At 40.8% G+C, this 27,532-nt stretch overlaps 1 protein-coding gene across 3 annotated transcripts; it reads left to right on the top strand.

Annotated features, from left to right (window-relative positions):
* Positions 1-96: 96 nt before the first annotated feature.
* Positions 97-27,532, top strand: slka (STE20-like kinase a). Of its 3 annotated transcripts, none has more exons than XM_061744676.1 (19): positions 97-696; positions 4,321-4,485; positions 14,086-14,134; positions 14,623-14,772; positions 15,386-15,458; positions 15,793-15,987; positions 16,203-16,284; positions 16,464-16,595; positions 16,870-18,081; positions 18,167-18,297; positions 18,781-18,904; positions 19,193-19,372; positions 22,300-22,371; positions 23,861-23,990; positions 24,297-24,421; positions 24,515-24,709; positions 25,016-25,141; positions 25,601-25,714; positions 25,825-27,532. In XM_061744676.1, the coding sequence occupies exons 1-19, from the start codon at positions 547-549 to the stop codon at positions 25,969-25,971; spliced, it is 3,552 nt and encodes a 1,183-aa protein (XP_061600660.1). In that variant the 5' UTR covers positions 97-546; the 3' UTR covers positions 25,972-27,532. The 3 variants fall into 3 exon arrangements, with proteins under 3 accessions (XP_061600660.1, XP_061600658.1, XP_061600661.1); XM_061744674.1 differs by lacking the exon at positions 22,300-22,371 and adding an exon at positions 20,898-20,990; XM_061744677.1 differs by lacking the exon at positions 22,300-22,371.

Genomic DNA, 27,532 nt, shown 5'->3' with positions numbered 1-27,532 from the left:
CCCAAATTTCCCCGTTATCGCTGACGGATTTTATTTCTCTAATTCTAACGGACACTCCCATCCCCACACAGTCTAACTTGACGTTGATCCGCTAACTTCTGTTTGGTCAAACCGACCGAAGCATGAGGTCTGCGGATTGTCCACTTTTTTTTTGTAACGTAAGAGGATACAAAATGTCGTGTTAAGGGTGCTCATATTTGTGCCTGATATTTTCGGTGGCGTTATATGTGAGTTGGTGTGAGAACGGAAGCGCTTTGAGGCTCTGCGAGCAGCGGTATTACCCAGTATTACTCAGTATTACTCGGCTCAGCCCCGACAAAGCTGCTAGCTGTGATGTGATGGTGGAACTGCCGTCGAGGGAAGTTATAAACGACATTATCCTGGCTGAATGGCCCCAACACAGGCCCGTCAGCGGTCATTTAACCTGCATGCTGCTCTTCTGATAGCCATTTGAGCTTCACGTCGGGGGAAAACCGCTATATCTTCTTGGCGGAAATAACTCATAAAGACACCTCATCCACAGGAGAAAGAGAAAACAAAAAAAACATGTCGTTCTTCAATTTTCGGAAGATCTTCAAGTTGGGACCGGATAAAAAGAAGAAGCAGTATGAGCATGTACACAGAGACGTCAATCCGGAGGAAATCTGGGACATTATTGGAGAGCTGGGAGATGGCGCTTTTGGCAAAGTGTACAAGGTAAGTTGGTGTTTATGCCGCGTTCCATTTGCCCTCGGAAGTGGGGGTTTCCCAGTTCCCAGTCGGAATTTTCAACTGGAACGCCCCTCGAAGTGGGATTTCCCACTGGGAAAGTGGGAGAGTCTTCACCACCCCCGAGTTCACATTCCAAGATGGCTGCCCCGGTTGTAAACAGTAGAAGAGAGCTCTGTAAAAATTCGTAGCACTTCATTCTAGTTTTGGTCACACTAAATCACTCGTATACAAGTATTGTTCGGCATATATATGCTGCTATAGTGTAATTTACATTTTTCATGTGGTATATGCGAACTACAAACTTGTTTACCTACTTTGTAACTGGAACGCTGATAACTCGGCTGTGACGTCATTCCCAGTTCCGAGTTCCGACTTCCGAGGTAAATGGAACGCAGCATTAGACATGGCCTGTAGGACTCCAGCCCTGGTCTTAATAACAATAACACATTGTTGCATGGAGGTCACAAGCTCTAACAGGAGTAATTTATTTATTTATTTATTCGTTTCGTGCATGGTGGTCAATCTACACACCCATGACCGAAAAGGAGCAGGATGAAGACAAGTCTTATGTTACCTGCCCCTTATTAAATACCAAAACAAAAAGAACAGTCAATGTAACCAATATTTACAAAAATATACACTTAAATAGAACCAACCACAGATATTAATAATACTGCTTAATTCCCAGTCTATTCATGATCATATAACTTAAATATTTTATCTTTTATACATTTTTTTGAACCTAAGTGAATTTGTGCATTCCTTTAAATCATTTTGTAGAGAGTTCCACAGTTTTACTCCCACAACTGATGTACACATCTGCTTAAGAGTGGTCCTTGCATGCTGATGTTTGAAATTATATTTCCTTCTATGTTCTATATCTTCTGGATTTGAAAAAACAAACAACTGCTGTAGATTACTTGGTAATAATTTTCTTTTTGCCCTATGCATAACTAATAACGTCTGTAACTCAACTATTTCTTTAAATTTAATAAGTCCTGAATTAATAAATAATCTGTTGGTGTGTTCTCTGTAATTTGCTTTATGAATGATCCTCACCGCTCTTTTCTACTGGATAAACAATGGATGTACATTGCTAGTATATGTGTTGCCCCAGACTTCCACACAGTAATAATGATAGCAGTGTCCAGGCCACTGTTCTTCAGCTAAGGCCACAAACTTGGGGTTTCCTTTCAAATAAAAGCTACGACAAACGCCACTACATGTGGCACATCTTCCTGTTGGGAGGTGGAAAAAAACAAAACAAAAAAAAAAGCATGACTAAAGTACCAAGGAAACGTGTCAGGGGCGTTTCTCCTTTTTTTTTTTTAATGGGTTGAAGAAAAGGCTTACATTGGCAGGTTTTAAACATGACTCTCATGTAATTCAGCTGAAGGAGTGAAGCCTGATTTATGGTTCCGCGTTAAATCGACGCAGAGGCTACGGCGTGAGTTACGCGGCGACGCGTACCGTACGCCATAGGCTCTGCGTTGGTGTAACGCAGAACCATAAATCAGCCCTGAGTGGTTTTCTCAACATGGAGTAAACATGGCCTCCAAAACGTCAAAAAGGTTATGGTGGCTCCTACAGATCACAGGACACAGTGATTAAAAACAATATCAAAGCTTTGCTATTACAGTTAGTGCTGTCATTGATAGATGTGTTATGCTCCTTTCTAACACATTGTATATTTGTTCATGTTTTTTTTTTATGAAATAGTGCTATCTCTATCCTCTACTTACTTGAAAGGCTGCAGTTTGTGATGCTAGTCTGCAATATATATATATATATATATATATATATATATATATATATATATATATATATATCGTTAAATAGGTTCTTTATGGTTTATTGTACGTATGCCACTCAAATAGAGATAACATTTCCTTTTTTCCTCCCTAATATTTACAACAATATCCAATAAATTGAATGGAAAGTATAATACAAATGATTAACCATTTTATGAGCTAATAGAAATTTGTTTCCAATTACACGAGGCTCCATGTTTTCACAGTTTTAGTAATTTTGTAATCCATGTTCAACAGCTTCTTTCTGTGTACACTTCTTCTGTAGTTCCTTTTTTCTGGAACTCTCGTGATCCAATGATAGAGTTAAAGGCCCACTGAAATCGTCATTTGCCTTCATTTGTTTCCCAGGCATGTTTGATGGTTGGTTAACTGTGATGGGATATCAGAAGACTTTCTTATTTTCTTAATTTAAGCTGTAAAGCTGACTCGTACACTAAACAGGAGACAATGTACAGTTGCGACACACAAAAGGGAGGAGAGACGTTTCCTTTATTACCACAAACACCCGCTGCTATCAGCATAGTTATTTCAGACTTTTGATGCCGGCCTCCTTTAGGTGTGGCGGCAAGGGCTGCCTGTAAAGTAAAGTGTCAGAATCAGTAATAAGTTTATTGCTAAGTAGTTTAACACACACACGTTGTTGAGAAAAAAAGACTTAAGGAATTAAACACAGCATAGGTTGCATTTTAATGTAATGTAGTGAAGACATGTGTAATTTTTAGGTCCTAACACAAAATACTCAGGCTGTTCTGTTGACACTGTGAGACATTTCTCACGCTTTGCATGTACAGAACCATGATACAGTCCTTTACAATTGGAGTAGTGACAAATTTAACCAGTATAATTTAGCCAATGGTTGGGTGTCCCCCTCAAATATGATTACACTTAAAACTCTTTAAGTTTCCTGAAAACACTTGGTAAAAAAATGTTAACGACATTGACTCTACATACGTAATAAAAATGGCCGGTTACTCTGACATCAGCCAGTACAAAGGAAAGAAACAGGGACTATGTTTGGTCAGAATGTGCAAATATAGGTTCTGACACAGAAGTTAGTGTTAACACTCCCTCCCTTTTCTTTTTCCCTAACTCCCTGACATTGTGTCTGTATCCATAAACATTAAGCCCTAGGCTAGCCTTAAAATAACTTTGCAGCTATTTTGTTTCAAAGGATGTTTGGTCATTTTTGCTATTGACCTTTTTGAATCTACATTTGGAAGGATGATTTTGGGGAAAAAAGTATATTACAAAAGCCCACTTCGTACTAAATTATTTGGTGTAATCTCTCAATTGATATTTAACCCTGCATGGGTTCATCAAAGTCAGGAAAGAAGCATGAGTAGGGGAGGAAACAAGAAGAGGAAGTGAGCAAACTTCACAAGCTCTGTTTATGATAGTCAGAGCATGATGGGTGTGTTGTAACTCCTTTGATTTCAAAAAGTTGAAGCTCTTTTTTAACATATAACGTCATGTTATCAGCCTCAATTATATATTTTATAGATTTGCCGCCAACAAGGAGTTTCTTGTAAGCTGCATGTGACGAGTAGCAATTTTAATTTCTGTTGCTCAAAAGCAGCTTTTGTCTGATATGTAGTTCTAAATATAGTTAGATGTTTTCACGCCACTGACATAGTAAAATGGGGGTGGTTGTTGTTCTAAAACTTGGCAAGCAATATCAGAAATACATCGACCAATATATCCCACCAATACAATACCCATGTTTTTGTCCTTTTCTTGTCTCATACATTTTGTTTGACAACATGCTCCATATTTTACCATTTTGTTTATATTTTTTCAGGCCCAGAACAAGCAAAACGGGACCCTTGCAGCTGCTAAGGTTATAGACACAAAAACAGAAGATGAATTGGAGGATTACATGGTGGAAATTGACATTCTTGCGTCCTGTGACCACCATCACATTGTCAAACTGCTGGATGCCTTCTATTATGAAGCCAAACTTTGGGTAAGAACACAAATGCCTGACTGATTTTTCCCTCACGGACTGAGGTTGATGTGGAAGAATGAGACAAGGACGCAGTGAGCTGGTCACGCATGGAGACACAAATTTGTCAGAAGCCACAATTTGTTATGCTGTCTCTCAGGATTTTTTAGAGGTTTAAAGCTAATCATGTGATACAGACTCGGAGGGTAATCCAAGGCTGGGAGTGCAGGTTCTATTGCTAGATTTCTCGACCATTTAGAGTTCAAACTTCTTTATGTAACACATGTTTAACAGTACACAAAACCCTCTTTTAAAATTCTGTCTTTTGCTTCCTAATAAGTGAAGCAACGCATTTCAGCAAATGTAGGTTAAAGAGCAAGTGGAGCCTCTTGTGTAATAATCCACATTTTGACCTAATTTTTCACCTCATACAAATCATAACAAATGAAAATGGCTTATTTTATTTAATGACAAACAGTAGAATGCTGTGATACTCCTTCCCTGCTTAGTATGCAGTTATTCTGAGAGGAGGACAGTTTTAATACATAGTCACTATATGTCATTCTGTATCCACTATGGGGCCCCAGAGCAATTAGGTCCTGGCATGTGGTGTCATGTGGCTGCCCCTTGTGGACGGGCCACAACTATAGGAAGATAATGGAGTCGTTTTGGTGGTTGGAGAAAGTCCTTGTGAATAATTCAGAGCTGCACAGAGGTCGTATCGCTGGCCCCTGTCCTAAAGCAGAATGATGAATGTGTAACTACTTATATTTTGCATGTCCCTGGTATTTGGGGTTTTTTTTTCGTTCTTTTTTCTAAATTATACAATTTGTTGCATAAAAAGTAAGCATTTATTAAAATGCCACAAATTTTGAATTGTGCACAACTGACTCAGTCAAAGGATTGTAAATTGTGAGGATGTCATAGCATGATATTTAATAGCTGTTGGGGAGAACAGGAATAACCACTTTGTCTCTTCCCTTTGTTTGAAACATTAAATAGAGGGTGGTGCTCAATTGAAAGTTGAATTTATTTATTTATTTGTTTTCCCTTAAATCACCTGATACCATGATCCTGTAAGTAGAATACAGGCATAATCCATGGGAATGAAGGGGCGGTCAGGTAGTGTACATAAAATGAGCTCAAGCAGTCAAGCTAACTGTCTCCTATTATATAGTAGGGACCTTTTCAGAGGGAGCTGTTTGTGTAATGCACTGTGTCTTCATGTTCTCAGGTTTGTTTTTTTTGTGAGTGTGTGTTCTTTATATTGCTATGACCATGCCAGTGTTTTGGATTATATGTCCCAGTCTAAGCATTTAGCTTAAAGGGGACCTATTATGGAATCTAATACCTATTTTAAACAGGCCTTGAATGTCTTAAAAACAAGCTTTTGATTGTTTTTGCTAAATAAACTAGAAATTCAGCCTCTGAGCTATGTCTTTATCTTCCCGTTCTGTAACCTCATTATCTATATGGGATTCTGAGTGGGTGGGGCGGCTATGCTAATGAGGCACTGTGCTGATTGGCTGCTTGAATGACGCGATACACCACTACGAAAAAATGGCGGAAGCTCCGGCCGGCGGAGTTAGTTGTGGGCGTGGTTTCACGTATCGGAGCCCAACCTATGTAAATCGCGCCCGTCGTTACGTCACGACAGGACCAGAATCTGAACGGCTCGTAGAAGCCACATCACACTGGATCATCCGGGTTGCTTTCCTCCTTCTCTGAGTTGGCAGGCTGAGGGGAGACCAGCAAGAAAAAATGTGTTTTTCATACCTTTTTAAAGAGGTGATGTGGTTTTTCACACAGCAAATGTATGAAGGGACCTTTGGCTTGCCTTTTAAAGTATTTCCCGTTATATTTTTCTTTAATGAAAATATATTGTTTTTTGTACTATGAGTTGATATATCAAATGTTTCTAAAATTTAAAGTATACACCAGAGTAAAAGTGCTTACATTTTTGTGAGTTTCACTTATTTTTAAAGTGCATCAGACTAGAAGGGAAATGTGCTTTTTACAAACCTTGAACTTAAAATGAAGCGCTCCCTCAATACAGGTACTAATGCAAATAAAAACAGGTGCATCCTGCAATAAAAGCCACGTGGTCTGATAATCAAGCTGACTCCGAATGTCCTGTTGTGTGTAGCCATGACACTCTCTCACTCTCACTCTCACTCTCTCACTCTCTCTCAGAACACACTCTCTCAATTATCTAATTCATTGCCAATCATCTAATGCTTGTCTCCTCCCATCTCCACACCTGTACCACACCTGGACTGGCACACCTGAACTAATCAGTGTGCCAGGAGACACAGACCAAGCAACACCAAACCCAGATGCTCTTTTGTTTAGTTTGATCCTTAGTTTAGTTAGTTTTAGTTTGGGCCTGGAGATGGCCGGTAGTCCTTATTTAGGTTGTTCGCTTATTTGATTTTAGTTAGTTGAGTTTTGAGTCGGGGGGGTGTCCAGCTTCGACATCCCTATAAGGGATGGGCTGTGCCCCCCCCCTCATCCTCCTTAGTCCAGCCGGCGTCTCCAGGTCCCCTTTGCCTTATAGTGAGTATTATGATTTATGCTTAGTGCTACCTGCTTAGTGTTATTTGTGGAGGTTGCTTTAATAAAAGCGTTAAAACGTGTGCTCCCTTTGTTGATGTCCTTCCTTTTATGTTGAGGTTTCCATTTTGAGCCATATTATTTAAATGTTATTTGTGTGGAGACTGCAACATGATGGGGCTCGTCACATTAATTGAATTTGTTGGTGTTCACGTTTGCATATTTCTTTTTTAAGGTTTGGATTTATTTTGTCCACCATTAATTAATTGACTGTAGGCCTTGTTTGCAAAGTATATTCAGTATTGATTGACTTAGTTTTATTGAGTTTCTGGAATTGGTTGTTTGCTTTTGTAGGCCTAAGTTTGTGCACACCCCTAATTAGGACATCACTTACAGTTTAGTCAGCTCTTAACCCTTTTACACCAAGCTGGTTCCAGGGCTGGTTCTGGGCTAGAGCCAGACTTAGCACCAGTTCTTTGGTTTTACACAGCCTATGCACCGGCTCCTGGCTCTCAAAACTGGTGCTACAGGAGAACGGGGTCTTTGCTGGGCCAGGTCAAGAACCACGTTACGTTGGGGGCTACGTGCCTACGTCAAGGGCTGGGGGCGGGGCTGGGGACGGTGTTGGTGAACAACCAAAGCAAAGTAAACACGGAAGAGCGCCGTTTTTAAACAACGGAGCGTTGAAGACGGCGGTTAAGTTAGCAGACTCTTTTATTATTACATCCATTTATTTACCGTAATAATGGATGGAAAACAGAAGCAGCAGTGGTCTACGGTACAATCCATCAACAGTAACGTCGACGGGCTCCGTGCCCGCCGATGGAGCGGCAGCCTTGCGTCCGAGCCCGCGGGTAAGCGTTCCAGCCCTGGGACGCTTCCCCGCGGCCTTGGACTCGAGGCTGCCGCTCCATCGGCGGGTTCCCGGCCCCGCGGGGATGCCTCCCAGCCCGCGTCCCAGCCCGCGGGACGCGTCCCTGCCGCTCGATCCGTGGTTCCTCCAGCCTTCAGCCTGCTTCCGCATCGCAGCTCCCCCGGGAGCATTTACACATTCAGACTTGGATTACAGTATTCCACTAGGTTTATATTATTATTTTTTATTTATGTAACAGCTAAGCTAATTGTACCGGGAAATGGTGACTTATACAGTAACGTGATGACGTGGCTCTCTGGCCAGCTGCTGGCCAGCACCAGCTTGTGTAAAAGCAAACGGTTCTCAACCGGTTCTTACTTACAACCAACCGCGAACCGGCTCTAGCACCAGCTCTAGCACCAGCCCTGGAACCAGATTGGTGTAAAAGGGGTATTTGTTGAGCAGTGGTTTTGAGCAGGGTTTGGCTTGCTTGGCTGTCTCATCGGTTGGCTATTTTGCTTTAAATTGTATATTGTTTGCGAGCGTCTTATGGTGATCTTTGTGGCCTTAAGCCTATATTACTTTTGCAATTTATTTTTGCGCTCTTTTGTCGCTTTGCGGTGATTTCTTTATACAATTGGTAAAGCCCTAGTTCTAAATGGAGTTTAAGTTAGACGATTTTGTTAAGCAGCCTTCCCTTGATGTTTTTCTTAAATGCACAAAGGATATTTTAATTGGTATTGCTGATCACTACAATATCAAAGTCTCTAGTACTAAAGCAAAAAAGACAGTTAAACCTGAGTTGTTGGCAGCATTGTTTGACAAGGGTATTTTGCCTGACCCCAGTATGGCCGCTTCTGGTACTTCACCATTAAAATCAGCTGATGCTGATCAGAGCGTTAGGAAGTTAGAGTTGGAGCTAGAGCTGCGCCGCATAGTTGCAGGACAAGGATAATGAGAGGGCAGCTAAACTTAAAGAGCAGGGGCCTCATTTATAAAAGAGTGCGTAAGATTCATTACTAAAAGTGTATGTGCGTTCAAAAGCCGAAAATGGCGTGTGCACAAAAAAATCTGCACGCAATGTTCACTTTATAAATCACAGTCCAGCTGGAAGGTTGCGCACATGAATTCGCCTCCTATCCCGACCTCCACCAGCCCACTTCATACCATAAATGGGCAATGCAAAGTATTTGATGACTGTATTTGCATATAAATGAGCCTGCCGATCAATGGTGTTTTACACTCAAAAATCATGGCAGGGAGGACCACAAAGCGAAATTTCGCGGAGACTGAGATCGAGGTGCTCGTGGATGAGATGGAGGCCAAGAGGACATAAAATAATTTCTGAAAAATGTCTCTTTTAATATGAGAGCAAACATTTTTAACATTTTTCCTTTAACAACCTGTCAGAGTAGTAGTATGATTAAATGTTGAATAATGATATAAGTTTTTATCCTGCTATATAATTTAGAAATATATTTTGGTCATTTTAAAATACTACCGTATTTTGACGACCATACGGGCGCCGTGTGGAAAGGCGCACCCTCAGTTTTGTGTCATTTCTGTATTTAAAACACACACACGGCGCAATGACCGAAAAGGTGCCGTCTACACACACGCGCGCCGCACAACACACACACACACAAGCATACAAGTGTGCATATTTAAAAATAGAGCGGGAGCAAAACTTAGTTTGATTGTACTTTATTTAAGTTTAGGGCTGCAGCTATCGAATATTTTAGTAATCGAGTATTCTACCGAAAATTCCATCGATTAATCGGATAAAACACATTTTTGTTTAGTTTAAAGAGCAATTATAAATATACATAAGATGTTAGATGTTAATTGACATTAAAGACTAAATTATATAATACAGTAGGTTCATGGCTGTGCATTTAAAAACCCTGAACTTGCACCAGTTGACCAAATTCATCGCCTTCACTCAAAAAACTAAGGATCTTACCAAGAAATGTTTTTATTTCTAACCTAAAAATGCCATTACACCTGATAACACACATCACTTAAAAAGGTTAGCTGTTTTTCCCACGTGTTCCAATTGAACTTTCATTTGTGTCAAGCAAATTTTAAGTTCTAATTACGGTAAGTTTTAAGTTAAAGTCTTTAAGATTTTGAGTTTTGGCAGTGTTCAAAATAAAATTATGAGACCTGCTGTATTGGAGCACATTTTCTTTTAGTTAAAACTGTAGCGGGAACAGACGTGGAACCTATGTATGTACCGGATTAAGGCTGATTTATGGTTCCGCGTTACACCAATGCAGAGCCTACGCAGTACCCTACGGCGTAGGCTCTGCGTCGATTTAACGCGGAACCATAAATCAGCCTTTAGAGGGGGATCATATAGGAGAACGGACCAGAAGAATATAGAGTGGATTAAAAATAAAAGTTAAGCACTGAGCTACATGTGTCTCTGTCTGGGCCATTGCAGACTGCCTGAGCACGGCATTTTACTAAAACCAAACATAACCGCTGCCTCTTTCTTCCCCCTTTAACGTGTGCGGCGTCAGCGCGTTGTGCCGCATTAAATGTAGTCCGGGCGAAATACCATGCTTTGAGCTGCAAAATTAAGTCGAGGCAGAGAAAATTCCTCGATCATTTTTTGTAATCGAATTATTCGAGGAATCGTTTCAGCCCTATTTAAGTTATTACATTAATCCATTGTCATTAATCCGTTGCTTCATCCGAGCTTCATCCGAGCCTGATCGCGCTGAGACCGGGAGAAATGATCAGCGCTGCGACGGGCACGAGCCCGCAGCTCTGGCCATGCTGAGCAGCCGAGTCACTTTCCGATTCCGATGTTCTGCCGAGTTGTCCTACCTCCGCGAATCGTCCTACCCTTAGGATGAACAGAAAACCAAGAGTGATCAGTACCTGTATGTGCACCGGGATGGCGCGATTCCGGCGTGTCGGTCTGTCTAACATTGGACCCAGTTCAGCACATAGATCCAAGAGCACTGCTCTAGGGAATCGAAATCAGCTTATTAGCCAGTCATCATCATGGGCCAGGAAATCTTCATGGTCCCTAATTACTCTCTCCATACTGAGCCTGCCATTTACGTGATCCTCAGGCAGTGCCAGCGCATCCATTGTGCAGCATTACGCACGGCTGTCACCGCACAATTTATATTCCTACTCAGCAAATAGACTGATTGTTGCACACTTTGTCACGATAAATAATCATTCTGGTGCTATTCACCACGCCATACCATTTGAAGATGGAAGTATGATATATGAACGTAGTACCTACTGCAAATACAGGCGTAATGGCTCACTTACGGAACACATAGATCTATAACACTGCCGGCTTGGGTGTTCATGGATCTATAAGTCTGATATGTGATGACATTAAGGCCCTGTCCCAATACTATCACTACCCCTAGTTTTCAGCCCTACCCCTAAATTTTGCGCGTTCCCGTGAGGGTAGTGGTGTCCCAATTCCTCTCTTCACCCAGGGGTAGTGAAGAAAACTAGTGTAGTGACTATGAATCTGTCCCTACGGATCGAGGGATTTCCGATGCTCGCTAGTTTGATCTAGGGCCAGAAACATTTCCCAGAATGCTTTTCGTCGTCATTTGCGGACTGAATCAAAAAAAGAAACATGGCGGGCATTTCTTATTTTTTAATGAATAAAATCAATATTTTCAGTTAGTTTCTGCATAAAAATGCGTTTTGATTACATTTATAGCGAGAAATATATATTTTACTTTCATAATATTCATTCAGTGAATGTACATAATCATTCGTTTGCCCGTTGTTGCGAAGATCACCAGAATAAAGGCTGATTTATGGTTCCGCGTTACACCAACTCAGAGCCTGCGGCGTAGGTTACGTAACCTACGCCGTAGTCCCTTCGTCGATGTTACGCGGAACCATAAATCAGCTCCGGAGTCGGCAGGCAGAAATCTCGAAATTTTCGGAGCAAATTTCTTAACAGGCGTAGTTACAACTGTTAGATTTCATCTATTAAAGCAGCACAATGTAACTTTCCACCTTAATATAATATTCCCAGAGTCATTGTGATGGTACATCAACTTACGACAGGTTTAATGACACCTCTGTCATGGTCTGAGGGGGTCTGTATCGCCCTAAATGATTTATTTCAGCCAGCGGTAATTCTCAACAGAGCTGCAGGTTTCTCCCCCGGGACGACGGCGCATTTCAAGTGCCCTAAAATCTGTCCCTTCTTTTTTAGAGGTAGTGATAGTGAGGGAGGGCTAGTGGTAGAAAGTAGGGCTAGTGAAAGAAAGTAGGGGGTGTATTGGGATTGGGCCTAAAAGTATGACATGAATCTGGCTTCACCTCACTGCCTGCGTCGCCAGTTCCCCATATCTTCAAAATGTTTGTGCGCTAGGATCAAAGTTGGCGTAAAGATACGCACATTTTCCCGTTAGTTTTTTTTTTTTTAAATCCCAACCTTTCCATAGAAGCTGGCGTGCGCATCTTTCAAGCCCTGTTTTGTGCGCACGCAAGATTTATAAATGAGGCCCCAGAAGCTTAAAGTTAAAATCAGAGAGATGGAGTTGAGAGAGCAGACTAACCGGGAAATACGTTTGAAAGAGTTAGAACTCAATCAGCCCACTCCTCATGTCAGTGGTGCACAATCTGATTTTGATGTTAATAAATGCATCCGTATGGTTCCTCCCTTTAATGTTAAAGATGTGGTTAAATACTTTACTCTGTTCGAACGACTGCTGACACTTTGAAATGGCCCAGAAATGTTTGGACATTGTTATTGCAGTGTGTGCTAACTGGGAAAGCCCAGGAGGCATATGCCTCGTTATCAGCAGATGATTGTCTTGATTATGATAAGGTTAAAGCTGCGGGACTCAGGTCTTTCCAATTGGTGCCTGAATCCTACAGGCAGAGGTTCCGCAAGTTTAGAAAATCTGACAATCACACATTTGCCGGGAGAAGGAGGCTCTATTTGACCGCTGGTGTCAGTCATCAAAAGTCACTGAGCGTGAGCTCATTTTACTGGAGGAGTTTAAAAACTGCCTATCAGATAGGCTTGCAACCTATGTTAATGAGCAAAAGGCTAGTACTCTTTTAGCTGCAACTGTCCTCGCGGATGAGTATGTGCTCACCCACAAGGACAGTTTTGACTAATCTGTGTCCTCCGAGCGTGGTTCTAATCCTCCATGGCGTAAACCTAACTCTTCTCACTCGGACAAATCGGACTCTTCTCACATAGTCTCAGCAAAATCTTTTGCTAAACATGAGGGTGAGGAGAAGTCAGAAAAGTCAGAGGGTGGGGAGGGGGCAAGGGAAAGGCCCACCTGTAACTATTGCAAAATAGTTGGTCACACCATAAATAGGTGTTATGCTCTTAAAAACTAGTCTCAACCACCTAAAACTGTTGCTTTGACTAAAGGTCAGTCCTCTCCATTGCCTTTTGCGGTAGAACCTGTGCGTATTCCAGACCCTGAGTTTCAGCCATTTTTGATGAATGGTTTTATCTCTGACAAAACGAATGCTTGTTGTAACTACATTAAGACTTTCAGTAGGTTGTGTATTGTGTGTTTTGGTCTCAGATGATCAGATGTCAGATTTCTAAAACCTGATTTTCCGGATTTTCCTTTTTAATATTTTTACATTGTTCATCGCTAATACCAGTGAAAGATAAAAGGCTGCCCGCTGTATGCTCAGCCTGACACAAATCTAGCTTCTCAGACTTCCTCATATTGGGCATATTCAGCAGGGTAATGCTTTTAGATTAAATTGGTTCTTCAACCAAAGTTTTTGGTTGTTTTTCTCCCACAGTCACAATCCTTGAGTATACAGTACTCACAGTGGAAAATACATCCACATGTGCACTGATGTGGTCACTGTAATGTGATTCAATCACTGACAGGAGAAAAGAGGTGGGGGTGGGGGAGTGTCTGTGGCTGATCTGCCAGTCACAAGTCAGTGATGAAAGCTGGAAATCTGCCGACCCCTGTCACTGACCCATTAATCAATACATTTCCTGCAATAACTTCTTCTGGTGTTTCAGTCCAAAGAGGATTGAAACACAAGATTGTTGACGATCAGTAAAGTTTTAACTGCGTAGCTTCATCCAGAGTGTAATCAGTAACATAAAATGGGATTGCTTCACACTACTTTCCACCAAGATGCTTAACTACCTTTTAGGATATTGAAGTGTAAGCATATTATGGGCTCTCAGAGTTACATGAACTTACTTAACTTTTATTTTTCAGATTCTGATTGAGTTCTGTGCTGGAGGAGCGGTTGATGCCATCATGCTGGGTGAGTCCGTCCTTCAGTGAAGGAAACATAACAACCCTCATAAAGTTCTGGGCTTTTCTTTGCTCCATCATTGAGTGCCAACTCTTTTTATTCCATCCCAAAGCCTCTGCTCAGGGCTTTTTTTCTTTTTCCCTCCTCTCTCCCCACTATGAGAAGCCTTTCCAACTGTATAATTATTGTCGCTTAGGTTTCAGGGAGTGGTTTGTCCAGTCCTTAGTCTGCTTGTTCTGTCTCATTTTGAAGCCTGGAGAAACGCATAGTTATTTTTTGGAAATGTGAATCACCATGACAAAACCTGCTAATTGACTCATCTCATTGTTTGTACACGCAGTGTGCTTTGTGGTCTCAAGACCAGTCATGTTTTACAGGATGACGTAAGGGTGGAGTCTGTCCTCCAGTTGCTATTGGTTACCTTCAGAGAATCACATTTGATGTTAATATGTCCAGATGGCCCCGTCTCACTTTACTGTGTGTATCCTCATCAACAGAACTGGAGCGACCTCTGACTGAGCCCCAGATCAGAGTGGTGTGTAAGCAGACCCTGGATGCTTTGATTTACCTCCATGAGGGCAAGATCATCCACAGAGACTTGAAAGCTGGGAACATTCTCCTTTCCTTGGAGGGAGATGTAAAACTTGGTAAAATATCTCATCTTTTTGTGGTGGATTCATTTGCATATAGAGCTGACGCTTGTACTGACATGTGCACAACACTGAACTTAGGAATTATTAAACTGTAATGTGTCATGAAGTTCAAAGTCACACAAAAAAAAATAGATGTGCATTTCATACTGTTTTGTTTTCATGCACCACTTATCTGCTAAAGTTGGTGATGGATTGAGTTGGTTACATAATTTTCTACAAGCAAAGTATTCATGTTGCCGTTTGTAGCCTTCATGGCCTCCGTAGCCTTGTAGCTTTCCTGATGATTCATGTTTTGTAGGCAGAGGGTCATGATGAAGCCGGGCAAACAGTAATTACCGAAGCAGTTGAATATCATTCTCCCTTCAATTTGTAGATACTTTTACGTGGTACAAAAAAAGAAAGCGGGCTCAAATAGTTGTGCAGGTAACACAGCTGCTGGTCTTACATGAAAGGGAAATGTGGACGTTTGTGATAACGTCTGGTGTTAATATTTGAAAACTTGAATGAGGGTGTGCAGTAAGCATGTTACGCTTGTAGTTATGTATGTTAATTTTCTTTTTAGCTTGATTCATTGAGGAAAGGAAATGCTTTTCATTTCTACTTTCAGCTGACTTTGGGGTGTCCGCTAAAAATACCAAGACATTACAGAGAAGAGATTCTTTCATCGGCACGCCATATTGGTGAGTCATGCAACCTAAATATACAACAGCATTCACCGTTTTTAATAATTGTCAAAGAACATCTTCCATTGAATAGGGAATACTGTAACAGAGAGTTTCATTCAGCAGTTTTGGGGCACTCAAGTGTTGAATGATCTCAGCCTTTAACCAAAGATCCATCCTTTCTTTCATGTTCCATACAGATATATATATATATATATATATATATATATATATATATATATATATATATATATATATATATATATATATATATATATATATATATATATATAATTTGCGTTGCAAAATCTTCTGTATTTACAAACTGACTTGCTAAACCCGAATTTTACAGGATGGCTCCAGAGGTGGTGATGTGCGAAACATCCAAAGACCGCCCGTATGACTATAAGGCCGACATCTGGTCCCTCGGGGTAACCCTGATAGAACTAGCACAGATCGAACCTCCCAACCACGAGATGAATCCCATGAGAGTGCTACTGAAAATAGCCAAGTCCGAGCCACCCACACTCATGAATCCCTCTCGCTGGTAAGACGCTGTGTGAATGATGACTAAAAGGGATGACTATAGACAGTTTATGGATTGCAGATAAGGTTATGATCAGTTTCATGTGGGAAAGTGTGATGACTTTGTTAGTGCTTTATGGAATGGCTGCAGGGGGATAATGTAACTAGCTTGTTTTGTTTTTTTCTTTCTCTATCTCTTTACATCACAAACTGATTATTGAGCTTCTTCTTTTAAAGGTCACCAGAATTCAGTGACTTCCTGCGAAAGGCGCTTGACAAAAATGTGGACAATAGGTGGAGTACGGCACAGCTTCTGCAGGTGAGCTGCAGTAGTCTGCTTAAAACTCCAGCCTTATTCCACAATCCATAACAAACCACGCAATGTGTAGAGTGAAAGCATATCAATCTGTCAAACCGCTTTATGTATTTTCTTTTTCTTATATTTGTTTCAAAGTTATGTTTTATATTGATGTCCCATTTCTCTTTTTGTGTTCCTAGCATCCTTTTGTCACCTCTGTAACTGACAGCAAACCCCTCAGAGAGCTCATCGCTGAGGCCAAAGCTGAAGTCACAGAAGAGATTGAGGATAGTAAAGAAGAAGAGGAGGAGGAAGAACCTGACACACCTGTGGTGAGAAGTTCTGCCTGTGTAAATTATATTATGGCATTTAGTTAAATGATTGCTGTGATGATTCACATTTTCAAAGTGTAGCATCAAGGATTAATATTATTATTCATAATAAAGTTTCATGCTTACATTTTTTTTAAATGAGCCACGGAAACCATGGCTCTTTTATGAAGTCGTACTAGTGGAAGATGTTGCCATGAAAATTAGTCCTACGAGTTTTTCTGTCACTTTTCTTACATGTTTTGATTGATGTTTTTTTTTCATACTGTTGTTTCAGACGGTTCCTGGGCACAAGCGTGTACCATCAGATGCCAGCGTGGCCAGCTCAGAGGATGACAAAGTTCTGCCAACTCCCTCCACCCTTGAGTCCGTTACAGAAAAGATGGAAGCTGAGCCCGTCGAGGACCGGACCAGCGACAAGCTCTCTGATGAAGGACTTGGAACAAGTGAAGTAGATAAGACTGAGGAGGAGAAACTCAATGAGGTGTCCGATGTCAGTAATGAAGAACTGGTCTCTGGACTAATAGAGACCAGCAAGGACCCAATTCCACAAGAGTCTAACCAGCCAAAACCAGACGGGGATCAAACTGATAAGATTCCTGGTGAAACTGGTGTTTCGGAGCCAGAAGAACTTATAGAAACAGACAATTCCCAAGTCACGGATGGTGAAAATCCAGAGAATGCGCAGGATATGAAGGAAACAAAAATGGAGGATGAAGCTGTCCAAGTAACAGGGGAAGAAAAAGAGCCTGAGCATTTCAAACAAGAGGAAAATGAAGAAGCTGCTGCAGATGAATCTGTAGAGTCGCGCGAAAAACCTGAAGATATGCCAACAAAGACAGAAACCATATCCAAAAAAGAGTCTGAGGCAGAAGAAGAAAGCACAGAACCAGATGAGATGTCCCAACAGACAGCAATAGAGGACATGATTGACACTGTTGATAAGGTAGACACTGAAAACAGAGACTCTGTAGTTATTGATTCAAACATAAATGAAGAAATTGACACAAAATTAAGTCTGAATGATGCTTCTACTGAGGTTCTGTTGGAGAACAAGACTGTAGAAAGTCAGTCAGAGGAGAAGGCAAAGGACGAGGTCCCTCAACTACCTGAACATGGCACCACAGAGGGGGTTGAGCTGCTAGAACAAGCACCGGGTGAATCCAGTGGAGTCAGTGATGAAGTCAAAGACAAATCTGAGGTTTCAGAACAAATGGTAGAATCTAAAGAGGACTCTGTGAAGGACAACGGCGAGAAGGAAGTTCAAGTAGATGAGAACACTTCCCAAGACGCCATTTCTGTCCAAGAGAGTGAAACAGATTCAGAAATCAAGATGGAGCACGGGAGCCCTGCTGTCATCAAGTCAGACGTGGAGAAGGACTCTGACTCAGGAAGCAGCTCTGCTGCTGATAGCAGCAGCCTCGACCTCAATCTGTCCATCTCCAGCTTCCTCTCCAAAAGCAAAGAAGGGGGCTCTGTGTCTCTGCAGGTAACACAATTTGTACCTCATTTATTAAATGATCTAAGAGCCACTGATCATTTCAGCCACTAATACATCCTTGTTACTTTGGTAGGAGTCAAAACGTCAGAAAAAGACTCTGAAGAAGACACGCAAGTTCATGGTAGATGGCGTGGAGGTCAGTGTGACGACATCAAAGATTGTGACAGATAATGACACCAAGAATGAAGAAATGCGATTCCTGAGGTAAGCCTGTATCCAGTCTGCTCAACATACTGTTGCTTTAAATATGGGACATGACCCATTTAACACCCTTGGCTTTAATAGTTCTCATCATTTCACAACTCCCACAGCTTTTTACAAATGCCAGATGGGTAATCTGCCATCATTAGTGCTGCTTTATGTTACTGTCATCTCCAATGTTGCCTTTTAAAGAGAAGATATACTGCTGTGACTGTTTATACAAGTGCTGTTTGACTATTTGCCATTTGTTTCACAACCTTGTGTCAGTGTGTATGATGTCAACTAGTATAATGTTTAGCAACCACTGCTCCAAATGCATTGAAAATAATGTTTATGCATTTAATGAGTGCATCCCTAATGTGAGGATTCAACTTTCTTTAGATTAAATGAAATCCTACCTTAAAAGACCTGTTATGAATTAAGTAGTGCATCTGAGGTAAGTGAATATTGTGACCCTCACGATGCTTCTGGTGTGGTTTTTTTCAGGCGGCAGGAGTTGAGGGAGCTGCGTCTCCTTCAGAAAGAGGAGCAAAGGGCCCAGCAGCAGCTGAGCAACAAGCTGCAGCAGCAGAGAGAGCAGATCTACCGGCGCTTTGATCAGGAAACTACTGTAAGTCAGTCATATCTCCCGGAAATAAGCTTCTTCATCTCGAAGCTAATCTCAAACTTGTAGAGATATTGATATGGAACCTGTAGCCGAACAGTCTTTCTGTATCATTTAACATATCTGCGGTAAAAATTAATTCCTTAATGAGTAGATAACATCAGAAACTTTGATACTTCCATGTTGTACATGGGAGGCCTCAAACCAAGAAATGACTGAAAGAGGGGAAACAATATCTTATGACCTTACTGATTTTATGATAGTAAACGACATATTGTGTTTGTTTTTTTGTAGGCGAAAAAGCGTCAATATGACCAAGAAGTGGAGAATCTTGAGAAGAAACAGAAGCAGACCATTGAGCGCCTGGAACAGGATCACACCAGCCGGCTCCGAGATGAAGCCAAGCGAATCAAAGCGGATCAAGAGAAGGAGCTCTCAAAGTTTCAAAACATGCTGAAGAATCGAAAGAAAGAGGTATGGGGCTGCATGGGCGTGGCTGAGTGGAAGTGCTTAGCTGGGTGACTTCTCATCTTTTAGAGCAACTGCATGTCGCACAGCAGCTGTTTAGTGGTGCATGTGTTGAGTGGGTTAGCTGATGGCTCAGTTTCTTGTCATACCGATCCTGTGGTTTTCTGCTCTGCCTCTTATAATATTTGTACCAATAAAAGGGAATAGACTGTAAACAGGCTATATTATCCTTCTCCTAGTTGTTGCTTGCTCCATGATGTAGCATCCTTTACTAATCTCAAGGTCTTTGGTTGCCCCTTAAGGCATACATTGCTACTTCGGATAATTTGCTGTATTTAGAAAAAAAATATTTAACAAATTTCAGTCTTGGAATAGTTGTTGTAAGTCAGACTGGCTATGCATTTATTCTGTTTGTTTGCTTTGTCTCATTTGCCTCTATTTTTTGCTTTCTAGTGATCTTTAAATGCTTTGCTGGGTGCTTTGGGTGAACTCGCAGTTTTAAGCTTTGCTGTATGTGCAGCATTATCAAGGCAGTTGAACTTATTAGCTTCTGTTGTGCGTTCTGATCAGTGGTTAATGTCATGCTCCCACTTTGATTTCTGGGATTATTATTATCCTAATATGAGAGTACAAGAAAATATCAATGTATTGTAGATCAGCTTTTGTTTGCTCAAAATATCAGCTAATATACCTTTTAGATGAATATAATATACCTAATGTGGGGATTTTCTTATTTATTAATATGTATGTTTTTTTTCTTGTGTCTTTTCAAAATGATGGAAAATGTGTGTTTTTTAAATCATGTTTGGTGTATGAGTGTGTGTGAGATGGCTTTGGTCATGGGATGGCCAGATTTGGGTGGTTTTTCCTTCAAGGGTTCCTTTGCATTAAAGTAACTGATATGGAATTGTCTGAAACAGATCTTAATAAACATTAAATGGAAATTAAATCAGCACAGTTTTGTGAATCGCTAATAAATGGTCAACCAAAAAAGGAGGTTGGTGATAGAATACCAACCTCTCTAGAATCTCTAGGAGAGCTGCGTGAGGGTTTCTGTTGGCCCCATAAATATGTTATACAATTAACATTTTGCAGATCAGGAGTGAATACAAGACAATTCCAAATCAGTTACTTTTTTTTTTTTTTTGCTTTGTAATCATTATTATTGTTTCAAGAGTTATGCAACATTTATCGCTGTGGGTCTCAGTTGAATGCAAAGAGGTGAAGGTGGAGCTATTTTTGCTAACATTTCTGCCATGCACGAGTCAAATCTATCTTTCGACATGAACCTAACTCATGCAGGTCAACGTGACAGCGCTGATGTGCTCTGAAAAATTCCATTTTGTTAAAACAATCATCAGAAGCAGGCCGTGGAAATTAAGCTTGTATACAAATCTTTTGGTGGCTGGATGCTGTATCTCTCCTCTCAAAGTGGGCCATGCATGTCTCCCACCTCTCATTTGCCGGCTTTGTTAGATTTTCCAAAAGAAAATACAGCATCAATCAGTTTCTGCATGCTCACACACTGTAGGTTAAACAGGAAGTTGGACAGTCACCCAAACACATGAGAAACGACCTCATGAAACGCTTAAAGGAGGACCTGTCGCTCCTCAAGACTGCTGAGGTAAAGAGTCACCTTCTGTCTCCCAAAGTCAGAGACAGGAATTACTGTCCTTTTCTCCCTCTGCTTTCTCTCTCTGACACAAACACAATATCTGTGGCTGTATTTACTCCCTGCTTGCAAATATTATTCACTTTCTCAGTACATTGCCTATGACCTACTTATGTTCCAAGATATTACCATGGATATTGATCTTATCTACTATTACTCCGAATGATACGTGTAACTCTTTAAAGCAGTGACCCGTATTGGACTTGAGGCAATAATTCCTGGAAGCTTAATCTGTTTTAGGTTTAGTCCACTGGGTTTTCCAAAATATAAATTTCTTCAAGTAACTACTGATTTTAATTATTTCTCCTTTGAATTTCCAGGATAATAAATGGAGACCCCTGTGGCATCTAGGTTTTTATTAATGTTTTGATAGAGCTTTAAATTAAACAATTTTTTTCACCCCATACTGTGACAGTTGGTAGCTGCTGCTGCACGACTGCAATATGCTGAGACCTGCTTCTAACATGGTTTTCATCTTATTAATGTAAATGCCACCAACTACGTTTGCAACATTCTTCAGATGAAAATCTTTCCACTTTGAATTACAGGTAGTCCTCTAATATAGTAAACCACATAACTTAAGGTTTTAAGTCTTTAATGACCCAACATTTCTTTTTTTTGATGGCAGTTTATGGATTTGAGGGTATAGTTTCTACTCTACTTCTTTTCTAACTATTCTCCAACACAGTCCTCATCTTTGTTGCACCATTTTAATGCCATGGTACACTTGTAAGAGGAGATTTTACAGTGTAGTCTAAGATCTAGATGATGGATCGTAAGTGTCTGTTCTCGTACTACCAGCTACCTCAGAGCACATTTTAACGTTAGGGGTTAACAGACGTTGCTTTTGTTTCCACTCTAGACATCTGTACTGAAAGCCCTTTCCAAACTTTCCCTTCCTGTGCATCTTTTTTTAATTAAACCTGAATCATGTGGACAAAGCACTCCTTTTGTTTAAAAAACAATACTCCATTAGCCATTAGCATGGGAAACAAATGCCCCTCTACATGCTGGAATTATTAGCTGCTCTCAAGCATGTCATGACAACATTAGTCTAAATAACTAATTAACTGGCTTCCTCTTAACATTCAGGCAGAACTGTGCTGCGCGCCTCAAACTCACCCACAGTGGAAAACCCATCTCTCATACCGTAGAAAGACTCGTGTGAGTGGTGGCGTGTGCGTGTGCGAGAGACCCTTGGCCTGCTGTGTGTTGTGTTTCCCTGATCAGGGCGAGTGCGCTTGTGTGCTCTCCTCCGCAGGCAGTGGCCCAGGTTATGATACAGTCTTTTCAGTTATCCTCATGCGCACTGTTCAACGCTCAGATGCAGGATGTAAGTTTCCTTCACACCCACCTACCCCGTTTCTCTCCATCTCTGGCCCATACTTAGATGTGTGTGAAGTGAAGTGACAGGATCGTTTGTGATGCTTCACTTTTACTTTAAGAACTACACATGTAAGCTTCGGTGTCACTGGACTTTGTTTTTGTTTTTTTATTAAGTAACTGTTTGTGGAGTGGTTCTCTCTTCTCTCCTCTGCTCAGTATTTTCCCTCCATCAGTGCAGATATACATCTAGTCAGTGTCCTTTTTATATGTTATTAATGTTGTTTGGCTTAGAGTGGACTGAGTCTGGTGTGTGCGGCAGTGGAGCCGTTAAGCTTGTTCTGTCTGGATCCGTGTTTGTACCCAAGGCTCATGTACATGCAGACTTCCTTACAGGATAAATGAAAGTCTCTTTAATTGTCCAGTTAACTCGGTAAGGTGTCACACTTGAAGGATCTTATTTTGGATTCAGCAATTGGACAGATAAATGCCTTTACTGCAAATTAAGTTGAATTAAAATGCAGTATAAGTACACATTAATATGTTTTAGTTTTAAAACTTGTGTTATGGTTACACTTGGCAACCCCACACTACTGCAGTGAATTCAGACTACAAATCCTGTTTGTAAAAGGCACCTTTTGTTTAATGTAAATGAACAGAATCAAAAGCTTCTAGTAATGATGGCGGGGTCGCTGGGTCGCTACATATCCTTCCCTGATTTGCCAAGTCTAAATCAAACAACCATAACTGTAAAATAACACACAGATGCATCTTCACGATGGTGTTAACTGCAATGTGGAGGCAGCAGATAGAGTTCAAATACTCTCCTCATTGTAATTATGAGATTATAGAGAGGCTCCATGTCATCCAGCCCTACTCAGTTATACTTAATCATGGTACAGTATTAAACTGCAGTTCATGTGTTTTTAGAGCTTGCCACCTGATATTAGAGATGTTTGAATTAAAAAGAGAAAATCCTGCAACTTTGTTAATCAAATTCAATATAAATATTAATCTAATTCCTGTGTAGTTATTAGGGGTGCAACAGTTTGGATCAGACGTCACATTTTCTTCATTTGTTTGTTGATGGGGAGTTGGGGTTCGATCATTAATGGACCTTTGAACATTTATATTGTGGTTTTGGTTTGGATTCGTTACGCCCCTACTAATTACTCAAGTGGGAACATGTAAATGTTATCTCACAACAAAGTGGATGAATCTCTATTGGACTTTGCCTCCCTCTTTCACTTCCATTGTGGATCGTTGCCATCCATGATCTGAGTGTCTCTTCTTCTGCGTCCAGATGATGATGTGATGCCCTGGTGCTTTGTGTTTGAAGTGGATGACTTAACTGTGCATTCTTATTTCAGAGTTACTTGATATGCATTTTCCTTGTGACATTTAGTCGTGCCTTCTCTTTCGGCTCTTCGCTGTCCCTCTTTACCATATCTGTCGCTTCAACCGACTTCTCACTCCTCTCCTTCTCTCTGGCTCCTCAGGAGCAGGAGTTCCTACAAAAGCAGCAGCAAGACTTGGATGGAGCTCTAAAGAAAATCATCCAGCAGCACAAATTGGAGATAGCCACCATTGAGAAAGACTGCCTCAACCACAAACAGCAGTTAATGAGAGGTACGAACTGGAGTCCATAACACAAGATATTGCAGCCCCTTTTGTAGGGTTTATTTTTCTTTTTTTGTGCTATGGTGGAGAGCTATGAAACTAACTGTTTAAAATATAAGGGGGGATGTTATTTTAGTTCTGAATCATCATTGTGTGGAGGAAGTGAGACTCTGGCGTACAGTTTTGTTTGGTTGGATGTGTTGGAGCCCGTCCAACTTGCTGCCACCGTTCATTTTGTCTCAATGCTTGTCACCAGCTAATGTGTCTGTACATGGTCTCAAAGAAAGACAAGTGTTAATATGTGTGTTTTTGTAGCTCGGGAAGCCGCCATGTGGGAGTTGGAGGAGCGCCACCTGCAGGAGAAGCACCAGCTGCTGAAGCAGCAGCTGAAAGACCAGTACTTCATGCAGAGACACCAGCTGCTGAAGAGACATGAGAAAGTAGGATTTGTAGGAGGAATGCATATAGAGAGGTCCAGGCTAAGTCCAGGCTAATTTAGATAATCTGAAACTGTGTCTGTTTTTAATTCATAGGAAATGGAGCAAATGCAGCGTTACAACCAGCGCTTGATAGAGGAGCTGAAGAACAAGCAGACTCAAGAGAGAGTCCGCCTGCCCAAGATCCAACGCAGCGATGCCAAGACTCGCATGGCCATGTTCAAGAAGAGCCTGCGCATCACCGCCACAGCATCTGTCACCCCTGAACAGGAGAGGGAACGGATAAAACAGGTGCATTTTCTTTTATTTTGTCTGCTTGTCTTTTCAGTCGCAGCAAGGATCAGGTTTTTTTTTTTAATTCCCTCATGCCAGCATTTTTCAAAAATCCATCATCCTCAAAATTTTAGTTTCATTTTATCCAGATTCATTGATATCCAGACCAATCTATTAACAAAGGACATTTTAGACAACTATGTTTGTTTGTTTTTCTCGAACTGGGTTAGTCCCCCAGCACTCATGTGACATGATCAAAACAGCATTGTTGTGAAAACTGCTGTCACAGCTGTTTTGTTGTGTTTTTGTTTTCCCGTGGCCCAGTTTGCTGTGCAAGAGGAAAAGAGGCAGAAGAATGAGAGACTCCATCAACACCAGAAACATGAGAACCAGATGAGAGATCTGCAGCTGCAGTGTGACTCCAACATCAGGGAGCTGCAGCAGCTGCAGGTGGGGCAGCAGACACTCACAACAGTAACCATGTTGCATTCAAAATAGAATAAAGTAGATAAGGATCTGTTGTTTATCCTTCAGTTTTATTGCTGTAATGAAGCCATGTTGATGTTGCATATGTTAATATCCTGTAACGATTCCTCAGGGCAGCCATATTTATAGTTTATATTAGCCAGCACATGCCAGAATAGTAGTGGTGCAGACTAGCTCTGATCTTGATGAGAAAGTCTTCCTGTGTGTAGGATCTGCAGCATAAACTTTGCAAAGCAGTTATAAACTGTCCAATCATGCCAAAAACAGGATTATGGTACATCTTATTCAATTCAGGAGTCTTTGTGTTGCTGATGTAATTGCTGCTCCAAACCCCATAATTATTGTTATAGTCTACATTTAAAAGTACATGGAGTACAGGACCCGTTAATCCTGACTGTACCGTTCGCCTACGTTTTCTTTCAGAATGAGAAATGCCACCTTCTAATCGAACATGAGACCCAGAAGCTGAAGGAGCTGGATGAGGAGCACAGCCAAGAGATAAAGGAGTGGAGAGACAAGCTAAGACCAAGGAAGAAGGTCTCTAAACCGTTTGTTTTTAAGAAGTGGTTTTCATCCAAGTCTTAGATTGCTTGCAGATACATTTCCATGTCTGACTCAGTTTTTTTTGTATCTGCTGCCCCCTGCAGGCTTTAGAGGAGGAGTTCACGCGCAAGCTCCAGGAGCAAGAGGTCTTCTTCAAGATGAGTGGTGAATCCGAATGCCTTAATCCCACCACCCAGAGTCGAGTATCGAAATTTTACCCCATTCCAAACCTGCACAATTCTGGTTTATAGCCCCGTGTGTGTCTGTGCTACAAAACAGACTCCTGTCAAACTAGTCTGTGCTTACTGATTATTCTTGGTGGAGAGACGCATATATAAATATATATTTTTTATGTTACTTGTAAACATGGAGATTTCTTTACTGGTTTGGTTCCACCATTAGTGAGCTTGATGTGCCTACACACCGCTTCCTCACTTAATCAAATTTTTCTCAGCGTGCTGGGAAATATTTAATGTGATATGCACTTTTTTGAGCATGTTCAGATTTGAAAGATCTGCGGTTGGTAAATGAGATCAGTCACACTCGTCAAATTATTGTAAGCACAGCCTGCTGGCGGTTTAAGTGATCTCCAGTGCCTCTTGTTTTTCAGCATTTAGGCACGTCTGTTTTCTAGAGCTTGCAGCAAAATGCTGAATATCCTGAATGTTTGCTCCAAAATAACTGGTTATCATTTTTGCTCATGATATTGAGTTTTTTTGTTTGTTTTATTTTTTACATAAGCTTCATGCCATTTACTAAGAATTAGTTTGGCTGCATGTAAAGTAGATCTTGTTGAAGGAAGATGAATCAAGAAAACAGACTGTAGTTCTCTGAGGCTGTGTTATGTCTGTGTAGTCTTCTGTGCGCTTTGTCTCATGTCGTTACAGGAGTCAAAAGATGTCATGAGGCTGTACTTTGAAAATAAAAAGGAATGTACTGTGTTGTGTGCTCCGTACAAATGAAGTTTTAATCAAATGCTGTGCTTACCAAAAAGATTTTACCGTCTTTGCAGACATACAAACAAAACATGTATACATTTGTTTAGGACATAAAGTCGTCTGTCGTGTTCGGATAAACTCAGAGGTGTTTGTCAAATTTAAAATTAATTATTTTACCTTCTCCAAGTTATTTTGAAAAGCACGCTCGCAAGTGAGTGATTTGTGTCGGAAAAATATGAATCTTAAAAGAATGTAGAGCTGTTGATTTGCACTGTTTTGCCACATGAAAGACAAAATATGCAGTAGGAAGCATTGTCCTTTGCCTCACCCAGGCCTATTCAAGCTCCAAATTGATAGAATTATTTAAATACTTTTGCTTGCTTTTAAAAAAAAATTACTTATTTGACATTTTTCTAACCAGCCCTCCTTGTTTTACATCCCTGTCTAGTTTTCTAAGCTGTTATTCGTGACATATTGATACTGTAAAGGCTCCTCGTGGCGAGCTTGAGTCCAGTGCTGTAACTGAACTGAAGCATCTGAGAAGGTGAAGACCTTGGCTGTTTTCTGCAACCTGGGATTAGTTTCTCCAGCCACTGCATCTCATCAGTGCATGCTATAAATTCTGTATGCTGGTATTAACACAGACTAGAATGTTGTCATGAATCCTGGATTTTTATTGGAGTTATAAGAGACTATTATGTGGATTACACCATTCAATCCAGCGGTTAAAAATTGTGTTAATTTGCAGCATTTTGATGTCATTCTACCGTAATGAATATTCTTACTTATATGCATTTTGGATGTCAGATCAAATGTATTTAATGCATATTAACAATTGGACATTTTTTTTCATGTAAATAAAATGTTGACTGTT

This window comes from Cololabis saira, chromosome 17 (assembly GCF_033807715.1).
Source record: "Cololabis saira isolate AMF1-May2022 chromosome 17, fColSai1.1, whole genome shotgun sequence".
NCBI lineage: Eukaryota > Metazoa > Chordata > Actinopteri > Beloniformes > Belonidae > Cololabis > Cololabis saira.
The sequence above is the reverse complement of the archived record's forward strand: the minus strand, read 5'-3'. Positions and strand labels throughout refer to the sequence as shown.